This window comes from Coregonus clupeaformis, unplaced genomic scaffold (assembly GCF_020615455.1).
Source record: "Coregonus clupeaformis isolate EN_2021a unplaced genomic scaffold, ASM2061545v1 scaf0398, whole genome shotgun sequence".
NCBI classification, from domain to species: Eukaryota; Metazoa; Chordata; class Actinopteri; order Salmoniformes; family Salmonidae; genus Coregonus; species Coregonus clupeaformis.
In genome coordinates this window covers 166,886-178,842 of record NW_025533853.1, presented here as the reverse complement: position 1 = coordinate 178,842, position 11,957 = coordinate 166,886, and the positions used below count along the sequence as shown (strand labels likewise).

General features: G+C 47.5%; 1 protein-coding gene across 2 annotated transcripts in view; it reads right to left on the bottom strand.

The window, feature by feature from the left end:
* Nucleotides 1-2,697: 2,697 nt before the first annotated feature.
* Nucleotides 2,698-11,957, bottom strand: part of LOC121562535 — a 49,969-nt gene continuing 40,709 nt past the window's right edge. The window contains exons 4-5 of one of the 2 annotated variants that reach the window (XM_045215224.1): nt 5,307-11,398; nt 2,698-4,436 (exon numbers count right to left, since the gene is read on the bottom strand). In XM_045215224.1, coding sequence (XP_045071159.1) covers nt 4,433-4,436; nt 5,307-11,398 — 6,096 coding nt within the window. In that variant the 3' untranslated portion in view covers nt 2,698-4,432. The remainder of the gene's footprint in view (nt 4,437-5,306; nt 11,399-11,957) is intronic. The other variant, XM_045215223.1, reaches the window with a different exon arrangement.

The window sequence follows — 11,957 nt, the reverse complement described above, 5'->3', positions numbered from 1 at the left end:
TTTGTGCAAAGCAATGATGACGGCACGTGTTTCCTTGCAGGTAACCATGGTTAACAGAGGAAGAACACTGATTCCAAGCACCACCCTCCTTTTAAAGCTTCCAGTCTGTTATTCTAACTCAATCAGCATGACAGAGTGATCTCCAGCCTTGTCCTCGTCAACACTCTCACCTGTGTTAACGAGAGAATCACTGACATGATGTCAGCCGGTCCTTTTGTGGCAGGGCTGAAATGCAGTGGAAATGTTTTTTTGGGGGGGGATTAAGTTCATTTTCATGGCAAAAGAGGGACTTCGCAAATTAATTGCAATTCATCTGATCACTCTTCATGACATTCTGGAGTATACGCAAGTTGCCATCATCAAAACTGAGGCAGCAGACTTTTGTGAAAATTTGTATTTGTGTCATTTCTCAAAACTTTTTGATCACGACTGTACTGGTAACTCTTGACAAATAAAGACTTGGTAGACTTATACCAGTTTAACAATGTGTTTTATTATTTTACATCAACAGCCTGATATATAAACCCATTTCCAACACCCAGTTATAATAAGCCATTCAAACTCTTCACATATTTACAGGAGTAAAATAGAAAAAAAGCACATGGATAATACATTACATACTGCTGCCACTGTTCTGTTGGGTTCAGTAGAACCGTCAGTCACCACACGGTGACGCCGTCTCCCCCCCAGTGACACCACAACAATAGTTCATTCTCTTCTCTTTTCAAAAAGTGAGGACGATGTCAGAAGCTTACAGAAGAAGCGTTTAGCCTAGTCCGTGTTTTGAGCCTAGACCGTATCAACGGACTGTTGTTTTGACCAACCAGACGCAGCGTTGTCGGTTCGGGGGGGGACAGATGGGTCAATTAATACGTGTAACAAAAGTTCCTAACCTCTATAAAAATGCATCCCAAGTAGCACCCACTGGCCTATACCCTATAGCGTACCCTATGGCCTATACCCTATAGCGTACCCACTGGCCTACACCCTATAGCGTACCCTATGGGCCCAAGTAGTACACAGGGAATACGGTGCCATTTGGGACAGAGACATACTACGAACAGCAGCTGACAACATAGTTCTGGTTGTGTGGAGACTGACCGACATCACGTCAACTCATCCCAGATAGATATACAAAAAAAAAAGTGTGAAACTTTAAAAAAAAGTGCAATAAACTATTAGTATTGATTACAAGTCATGTTCATCGCACAAAAAAAATTAAAGTGAATAAAAGTACATTTAAAATATGGAATGTTGTTTATGGCTAACATGTTCAAACATGTTGTTGTTGCTGTTGTTGTTTGCATTACAGTAAATCTAATAAAGTATTATAGAATGAAAAAAGGCCCTTTTGCACATTGCAGACACTTGGACATAATTGTCTCAAATGGCAACCTATTCCCTACATACAGGGCCAGATTAATGCAGGGGCTTACCGGGGGCTGAAGCCCCTGGGCCCAGGCCCGTGGGGGGCCCAAGAGGCAAAAAGAAGAAAAAAAATTAGTTCGATCTTATACAGTATATATTAGATATATATATATATATTTTTTTTTTTACTGCAACCGCCAACCACAGGAGGATTCAGGAGCCCTCTGTCAATGAGTCTAGGCAGCCTGCTGCCGCTCTGCTAATCGTCAGAAGGAGGGAGGAGAGGAGGATAGGGGCCCACATGGGTAACTGGGTGGGGGGGGGGCCCTGCCTTGATTGGGTAACTGATCAATAAAACAAACAGCATAATAAATTAAAATGTGACATGTCAATTGTGTGAGTCAAGGGCTGGGCCCAAGCCCATTGGGGGCCCAAGAGGCACATCAAAATAATAATAATAAGTCGTCATAAAAAAAAGTACAAATATATCCAAAACACTGGAGCCCGCTCTCAATGTTCAAAATACACCAGTAGAACATACATTTCGCCAACAATAGTAAAAAAAAAACTAAAAAAAAAACAGTGGATTAAATTTGATCAAATACAGGTAACCGCCAAAATAAAGGAACCCCCCAACGTAAAGCGTCTTTAAAAAGGTGTTGTGCCACCACGAGCTGCCAGAACTGTCCCAATGAGCCTTGGCATAGATTCTACAAGTGGACCTAAACCATGCTGGGAAAACACTCCCCAACACATCACATACACTTTGTATCCCTCATTTACTCGGGTGTTTCCTTTATTTTGGCAGTTACATTTTAACATTTACATTTTATATAGTCATTTTAGCAGACGCTCTTATACAGAGCGACTTACAGGAGCAATTAGGGTTAAGTGCCTTGCTCAAGGGCACGTCGACAGATTTTCACCCACCTAGGTCGGCTCGGGGGATTAGAACCAGCGACCTTTCGGTTACTGGGCACAACGCTAAAAAAAAAAGGTTGGAAAGCAAAAATGCCTACTGCTGAAAAGAGAAGACTAATCTGGTCTGTAGCCAATAGAAACAATGTTTTCTCAACTCCCAATTTTTTTGCGAACAGCAGCAGTGTTTTTTTAAAGTAGCTCATCTTGAGATAGGTTACTGCCAAGAGGAGCACCCCAATGGTGACTCCGCCAGGACAGCGGAGTCACTCACCACCTTCCGGAGACATTTGAAACCCCACCTCTTTAAGGAATACCTGGGATAGGATAAAGTAATCCTTCTACCCCCCCCCCCCTTTTACTCCAACCCACCCACCCCAAAAAAAAGAATTTGTAAAGTGGTTATCCCACTGCCTATAAGGTGAATGCACCTATTTGTAAGTCGCTCTGGATAAGAGCGTCTGCTAAATGACGTAAATGTAAGGAGCGCGTCGGCCATCACTATGGCTTCATCGTTCAGTGTGCCACTGGAAATTGTATTTAGTAGCCTATTATTATATATATATATATATATATATATATATATATATATATATATATATACACACACACACACACACTCCTAATATTGTACAATCTGTGTGTCGCTTCATTGGCCTGGGCAATCGTTTGTTTGAATTCAATACCAGACTGATCCCAGTTTGTCAGAGTAGCCACTCGTTTCGGTCATTTGTGTGGTATTAAAAAGATTCAGCTAATATCTCCTGTCATGTAAATGACGTAGAATTGCATGAAATTAGTTTAAACAAATTAAATACTGCCAATGTTATGGCTCTATTATAAAGGGTATTTTTCTTCAGCTAATAAAAATGTACCATGCATCGAATTGCATCTTGGTGCACGGATTGGTTTACAGAAAATTATGGTGTGCCGGTAAGGGGGGTCCTATAAAAAAGAAAGAAAAAAAAAGCCCAGGGGGCTGATTTCTAAACCCGGCACTGCCTACATAGTGTACTACTTCTCCCTTTATACTACAAAAGCAGTGCACTATAAAGGGAACAGGTTGCCATTTGGGACGAATCCTCAGACGGTTCAGTGTGTCATCATCCATTGCAATGACAATCGTTTAAAAAAAAAGCCAAATGGGATCAGCAGAACATTGCAGCAGGAGGGGAAACAGGGATATCGAACTGCTGGGTTAGGGGAGAAGTGCAAAAGCAAAAAAAAAAGATGAGCTATATTTTTAGTGTGTTAAATATCTGAACATGTTGTATAGTTCACATCCCTGCATAAAAATCAGTTCTCACAGCTTCAAGAGTCATTCCTTGACGCAGCCGTAACTCTCGGCGTCCCAAATTACACCCTATTCCCTTTGTAGTGCACTACTTTAGACCAGAGTGTCCACATAGGGTAGTGCACTATAGAGGGAATAGGGTGCCATTTTGGGGATGCAGTCCATGGACCACTGACCAATAGAAGAGAAGCAGGAAGTGGCAGGTTGGGTCCAGGCACTTCTTCAGTCCAAAGTAAAATACTGTGAAAACAAATAAACTAAATAATACATTGACTGTCCGACGGCCCTACCGTTCTCATAGTGTCCACCTCACAAGGCCTCTAGGCTTTAGTTCACCCACACTTCCTGGTCCATCAACCAATCGGACAGCCCAAAAGACCCCTAAACTTTGGATTTGAGGTCGGGGTTCAAAAAGGTTATAGGTTACTCCTATGACCAAGGGAGACGGAACGTGGGAAGAATGGTCACAACCCTTAAAAATGTTCTCCCAGTCTTCCTGCTGTAGCCGTCGGCCAGCATCAGTCACAAAGGAAGGCCTGGCTGTCCCCAGGCTAGCCGGCATGTCATGTAAGAGTTAACTCTGTAAGAATCCTCTTCAATAAAAGGTAGCAGGGTTGAGAGGGGTCTTCCTGCTGTAGCCGTCGGCCAGCTTCAGTCACAAAGGAAGGCCTGGCTGTCCCCAGGCTAGCCAGCATATCATGTTAAGAGTCCTGTAACCCTGGTCATCCTCAGTAAGGTAGCAGGGTCAAAAAGGGGTTCAACAACACCCCTAGCAGGTTTTGGAGGGGTTTCAACATCCCCCCCCAGCAGCAGCACATCCAAACATGTCCTCTTGTCCATCAGCTTCAGCATTTACCTGGAACAACGGTAAAACCCAATAAGCATACAGTCTCTGGAGCTTTCAGCATAAACAATATGGAGGAAAATCACATTTAAAAAGATCATTTCTATAATCTACTACACTTTGGGGTGGTTTCCCAGACATAGACTAGTCTTTTATTTTCTTCATTCAATCAAACAACGAGAAATCGAATCCCTGAAGTAGACAAATATATGTTTAATAACAAGTCATTTTCATGGGTCCTCAGATCCTCAGAGTTCTACAGCTGCACCATCGAGAGCATCCTGACCGGTTGCATCACCGCCTGGTATGGCAACTGCTCGGCATCCGACCGTAAGGCGCTACAGAGGGTAGTGCGTACGGCCCAGTACATCACTGGGGCCAAGCTTCCTGCCATCCAGGACCTCAGTATATGTCAGAGGAAGGCCCAAAAAAATGGTCAAAGACTCCAGTCACCCAAGTCATAGACTGTTCTCTCTGCTACCGCACGGCCAAGTCTAGATCCAAAAGGCTCCTTAACAGCTTCTACCCCCAAGCCATAAGACTGCTGAACAATTAATCAAAATGGCTACCCGGACCATTAACATATATACCCCCCTTTGTTTTTACACTGCTGCTACTCACTGTTTATTATTATCTATGCATAGTCACTTTACCCCTACCTACATGTACAAATTACCTCGACTAACCTGTACCCTGCACATTGACTCGGTACCGTTTTTTTTTAACTTTATTTTGGTAAATATTTTCTTAACCAACAATGCAGTTCAAGAAATAGAGTTAAGGGTTTGTAAGTAAGCATTTCACTGTAAAATCTACACCTGTTGTATTCGGCGCATGTGACAAATACAATCTGATTTGATTTTTTTGGACAAAATCTTGTACTTACTCTCCTCGTCTGAGTCGAAGCCGAAAAGGTTTGCGCACTTCTTCAGCGAGAGGTGCGTCTGTAACTCCTCTCCACTGTCGAAGGACAAGAAACACTTGGCACAGCGCTGCCTATGGACCAACCGTGTGCCCGTCTCCCCCGCGGCCTCCACCAGGGTTGGGCAGATCGGAGAGCGATCCAGGGTCCAGGACATCTCTTTCCTGCGTTTCGGCATGGTGGTGTACCTCTCGTCTAGGTAGGCTGTGGGCGGAGGCCGAATGTACGGCCTGTTGCTAATCTTCCCAAAGAAAGTGGGGGGTTTCGCCGCTTCCTTCTTGATAGGGGTTTTGGGAGTAGTTGTAGGGGTTTTGGGAGTAGTGGGTTTATGGTTCCGTGGTTTGCATTTCTTGGATTTGGTGTCTGTGCTTGTTTTAATACTTTTCTGGTATTTTGGTGATTCTTTAGTGATCTCCTTTAAGTGTCCGTTAACCATCTTCTGGTCACAGACACTGCTAGCTGTTGAGTCTGATGTTCCCACCAATGGTTTATCATCTTCTTCCTCTGATTGACCTCCTACCACCTCTGTGTCTTCACTTCCTGGCACTTCTGTAACTTCATTAACGCGTTTCTCTGGACCAGAGGTCTTTGACTTGGCAGGCTTTTTGGAGGTCTTCTTGTGTTCTTCGCCCGCAGGCCTCTTGGGTTCTTTGACTCTTTGTTTCTTCAGAACTAGTGTCGTTTTCTTTAACTTATCCGTCACCTTGGGTAACTTCTTGGGGTCCTTTGGAGCGGCGGTGGGAGGAACAGTTGGGGTATCCTTGTCGGTGCTAACACTTGAGATCTTCCTGGGGTCTTTGTTAACGCTCTGTTTCTTTACAGGTGGTGTTCTCTTTAACTTATCAGCCACCTTTGATTTTTCTGCCACCTCTTCGTCGGTGGCTGGACCAGTTTCCTTTTCTTCGGCAACATTCGGTTTCTTAACAACCCGTATTTTCTCCGACTTATTTATAATATTTTGCTTTTTGGTAACTTCTTCAGTGGTGGTAATTGTGGTGGAGGTGAGCGGTCCGGTTGGAGTATAATTTTCTTTGCTGACGTTCTGTCTCTTCACAGCCCACGCTTTCTTTACCTTTTTATGCATCATCTTTAACTTCTTGGTCACTTGTTCAGCGGCGGTGGTGATGGGAGCCGTTGGGGCGTTCATTTTCTTACCAACACACGGTTTCCTCTTAACCTGCAATTTCTTCAACTTACTCGTTACCTTTACAGAGACGGTAGGGGGAGCAGAAGCAGGGGGATCACTGTCTTTATGAACACGCCGTTTCTTTATGACCTGTGTTTTCTTTAACGTCTTGGTGAAGTCACACTTCCTGGTTACCTTTGCTGTAGTAGTGGGATCAGCAGCTGACGCCTCCTTTTCTCCAGGAGCCCATCGTCTCTTCACACCCTTCATCTTCTTCGGCTTCTTCGTCACCTTGCACTTTTTTATCACCTTTACGGAGGCGGCGTTGGCGACAAGGGTATCAAAAACAGGCGCATCCTCCCCTTCCTCTGGGAGACGATAGTGTTCTCGTTCGTGACGGTTCAGCTCCAGAAGACAAGCCGAGCGCTCCTGACAGCCCGGGAAGCAGCACACCGCCCGGAGGGGCTGGTGGGTCTTGGCGTGGTTTCTCATTTCTGGCGCTGCACTGAACCGGGCTTTACACCCATGATGTAGACAGGGATGCCTGGGGATTCCTCTGTGCCATGCAATGTGGTGCTGGTAATGCTGCAAAGTCATCCCAGGCTTCTGGCAAATACTGCATTTTCCATTCCCGTGGCGGAATGTCGTTTCCAAGGGTTTGGCGTCGCCGCGGTGATCATCCAGAATATGTCCGAGGAGAGAACGCCGTTTTCCAATGAATATCTCTGCGCATCCCTCCACAGGGCAGCTGCTGGGAGTCTCCTTGCCCTGAACGGAGGTCTCTAGAGGGGAAACTGAAAGCCTGTCCTGTGTTACCAACACAGACTGAGATTCTGTTTTGTCCTCCATGGTCTTCGCTGAGGAGCATGGTTGCTCTTCTTCTTCCAAAGTCTTTGTCAGAGGAGAGTAAGACGTTCCCCCTTGTTCACCTGTTGATGTAGAGATCTCCACGGGTTCTTCCCTCTGTTCCAGAGCCGAGTGCTCCTCCTCTTGTCGCCTACTGATCTTCTCTTGTTCCTCTGCCCGAGTATCACCGTCACGCTCAGTTCCTTCAACCTCAACCCGTCTTCTGCCCACGTGTCCATTGACCCTCTGTATCGACTGCTTGTCTTCAGACTCTTCTGTTGTGAGTCTAGTCTCTGGGGAAGGTCGAGAGTCAGTTGAGAGCCTAGTGCTCGACCGTAGCTTAGGTTTAGACCGTAAGATCCTGCGATCCGGTGGAGTTGACTCTGTGCTATCTGTGGAGTTTACAGAGATCCTATTGCTCGTCGACCGTAGCTTCCTGTAATCCGGTGGAGCTGGCTCTGCGGTATCTGTGGAGTTTACGGAGATCCTCTTGCGCCCCCGTCTCCCCCTCTGCGTTGAGCGTTCAGGCGTGTCAGGTGTCCAGTTCTCGTGGACCTCCTCAAAATCAGCCGGTACGGTTCCTTTTTTCAACTTCTCGATGTGTTGGGATAGATGCATCATGGCGAGGAGGTCATTTTTGAACAGCATCCTACAGAACATACATTGGTCCCTGCGGAAGTGGTACATGGCGTGGGTTATGACACGTTTGCCTCTGAAAACCTTGTTGCAGAGACTACAGCGATATGCCAGTTGGCTGTCCTCATTCTCCTGTGGGGTGCCTTCTTCAGGATTTTGTGCGATATCCCCAGAGACCATTGGGGTGTCCTTAGTGATTTTTGGGGTGTCCTGTGTTTTATGTGGAGAGTCTTCAGTGACTTTGGGGTCCTGTGACGTGTTTTCAGGGACTCTTGGGGTGACCTTAGGAATGTGAGCACTTTCAGTGACTTTCAGAGTGACCAGTGAGTTGTACTGTGTGTTCTGTGGGGTAACTTCAGAGACTTTCGGGGTGTCTTCAGCGATCATTGAGAGGTCTTCAGTGACCTCCGAAGTATCAATGGTTACTTTTAGGGTGTCCTCAGAGACGATTGGGGTATCTCCGGTGACCTTTGAGGTGTCTTTGGGTTCACGTGACGCGTCTTCAGGGACTCTTGGGGTGTCCTCAGTGACCTGTTGGGTGTCCCCATTGTTATGTGTGGCGTCCCGTGTGTCCTTGGTGGGCTTTTCATCAACCATTGGGGCTTTTGGGGTGTCCTGTAGGGTGTCGGCAGTGTTTTGTATTTGTAGGTTGTCCTCAATGTGCTTGGAGGCATCTACAGTGACGCACAGGCCGTCTTCAGTGACTTTCTGGGGGGTTTCAGTGACTTTCAGGGTATCCTCAATTGCCTCCGAGCTGTCCTCCTGTGTGTTCTGTGATAGTGTGTCCACAGCCTTTGGAGTATCCACAGTGACTTCTGTGAAAGTGACTTCCGGGGTGTCCTCCGTGAGCTGTCCGATGTCCTGTGTAATCTGTGGGGGGTCTTCGGTGATCTGAGGGGTGTCACTGTCCTGCGGCGAGTCCACAGGGACCTCTGGAGTATCCACAGTGCCTTTCAGGGGTTTCTCAAGCTGTCGGGTCTCACCAGTGAGCTGTGGGAAGTTCTCAATGGCCACTGGGGTATCCTCCGGCGCCGTGTTTTGTGAAGTACCCTTAATGTCCAGTTGGGTGTCTGCAGTGTGCATTGACGTGTTCTCGTGGTACTGTGGGGTATCATGTGTATTCTGTGGGATCTCCTCTGTAAGCTGTTGGGTGTGTGGAGTGTCCATGTTTTGCAGGGTGTCTTCGGTTACTTTTGAAGTGTCCTCAGGGACCACTGGGTCTGTGATGTCCTCAGGGATGACTTTTGGGGATGTTGACAATGTCGTCTCCAAGGTTTTGTGCGAGACGTTATCTGTGGTCTGTGGTGTCACCGGCTCCTGGTTTTTCTCTACATCAGAATCCGGACCCTTGGCAAACTTTTCAAACTCTCTGGCAAACGCTTCCATTGAGCTATTAGCCAACCAGCAGAAAGGTGTAGGAGCAACAAGCTCTGGAGTTTCCTTTTCAGGGACGCTGCCAGTGTCACCCATCATTGCTTCTTCCACACCAATGTTTGCTATATCCATAGCCTCTTTCAGAATATCAGTAACTTCTGTATTCCTTGACGATTCTAAAACATCCCTGACTTCAGAAGCCATTAGCTTTTTTGGAACATTGGTAACTTCCATTGGTTCTCTTGGAAAATTAGTTACTTCTGTATTTATTGTTCTTCTTCTACCTGTATTGTTAGGAACAATGGCATTCACTGAGGGAACGGATAGAGGACATTTTTGCCCAGGATCAGTAGAGAATCCTTCCTCATTCTTGGGAATTTCAACGCGTTCAACAGCTCCACCTCGTGGTGTGAAAGTAACGTCAGTTGGAGTGACAGTTTGCGAGGAGACCTCAACTTCCATTTCCGTTGCGGACGTCTGGTAAAATAACCCTGAAGCGTCGCCCGGCACCGGCAGACAACTTTGGTTTAGGGAGGGACGGAAATCCGTCGCTTTCAACAAACAGGTCTCAGCGTTCAACGTGACACCTTCCGCATTGGGCGTCTGGGCGTAGCTGTGCAACCGCTGTATGAAGAGACTGGCGTTCCGAGTGGAAAGGATAAACTCCTCTCCGAGTCGATGCTTCACCTGATACTGTGCCTGGATCGGCGCCTTAGACTCGTCACGGTTTGGAGTCACCAGTCCTCGCCTACTGGGAGAGTCCTCAGGGAAGACCCCGATCACTTCGTTGTCAGGTAAGGAGACCTCCAGCTTCAAGTCAGAAGCAGGAGCCGCTGCCGGTAGGCGGTTGGTAGCAGGAGTCTCCTCCCGGCGTTTACCTTCCTGTTCCCTCGGCGCTGTCAGACGAGCGGCCGCAGTTTTATTTCGCGACGTCGCGGCGTCCTTTTGTCCGGCTGCGCTTTCGTTGACAGCGGCACCAGTCTTCTCCGCTGGCGTCTGCTGGGTCTTCTGCCGCGGGGGTTTCCTGCCCGGTTGGCGACCCGTCCGGGGAGCGCTGTTCTCAGCCTGGAACGTGCCTTCCAGTAGCCAACGGGGTTTCCTGCCCCGCCGTTTCGGAGGTTTCTTCTCTGAGAGTCTGGTCATGTGCCTGTGTTGTCCGTGACCGACTTGCCTGGCCAGGTTCTCCTGCGCCATGTCCAGTTGTCTGAAGGACCGTCTGACAGAGGCGGTCTCGGCTGAGGACTCCGTCGCTCTCGCAGGCGACCGCGGTCCCGGCTTCGGCCCAGGCTTCCTTCCTCTTCTTTTTAATACGGGTTGTTCCTCAACTTCAGGGGGTTCAGCCGGCTTCTCCTTCTTAGCTTTCGCCGTCACATGATTAACAGGCGGCTGCCGCGGCTCGACAGAGGTATTTTCTACGGTCTTTTCCAACCTTTGAGCTTTGACACGTTTGGCCGCCACCGGCGCCGTCGAAATGTGATTCTTCTCTTCTTTTTGGAACCGCCTTTTGGGCGCCGTTACCTGGTGAAAGGGTTTAATCTGAACGTGTTTCTGTGCTGGTTTAGCCGGTTTAATCTCTACGTGTTTAGTCTGCACGCGCTCAGACAGGTCAGCGCTCCGGCCGCGACAGGGCTCTTTGGTGGTGGTGGTGCAGTAGTTGGACACCCACCCATCCTCCTCCTCCACCATCCTTGCCAACGCCGCCTTCTTCTCGCTCATCAGCTTCAGGCAGTTGGTCCGGAGATTCAAAAGGTTCCAGAACTCCGGGTCAAAGTAGAGGCCTCTCTTCAGGGTCTGGAGGATCTCAAAGCGGATGTGGTTTCCGATGGGGCCGGCCTCGGCGTTGTACTCCTGGTCGGGGTGGGTGTAGAGGAGGAGCACAGTTTTGTAGGCCTCCACGGTGCGCTCCAGGAAGAAGACGAGGAGGGCGCAGGCCCGGCAGACCTCCAGGTCGTTGGGGAGGAGGTAGGCCACCGTCTTGTAGATGAGGGACTTGGTGGCGGAGTCGCAGGGGTTCGTCTGGAGGGCGTGGGTGCAGAGCTCCACACAGAACTGGAGACCATCCTTCCCCAGCTGGGGAGAGCAAGAGAGAAATACAACAGAAAGGGTCAATTAATTACCCCTGCTACACACACACACACAGACATATATAGATACACACAGTCAGGTCCAAAATTATTGCCACCCTTGATAAAAAAAAAGAGCAAAGAATACCATCAAACTAATACAAATACTGAGCTATATTGTATGCAACCACAAAAAAAAGTAAAATATTATTTTATACTAATACAATAATATTTTTTGGGGTCTCAAAAAGATAGGGTCCAAATGATTGGCCGGTTGTCAATACCTCACCTTGCGAGGATAACGGCACTGATCCTTTAAAAAAAATAAAAAGGTTTGATAAGATTGCAGGAACACATTGGGAAGAATCTTAGATCACTCCTCCATACAGAATCTTTCCAGATCCTTTTTCCAATGGGGGTTCAAGGTCCGGAGACTGAGATGGCCTTTGCTAAAATGTAGATTGTGGTCAATTAACCATTTCTTTGTGAATTATGGATGTGTGCTTGGGGTTATTGTCTTGCTGGAAGATCCACTTGCAGCAAAAGTTTTAGCCTCCTGGCGGAGG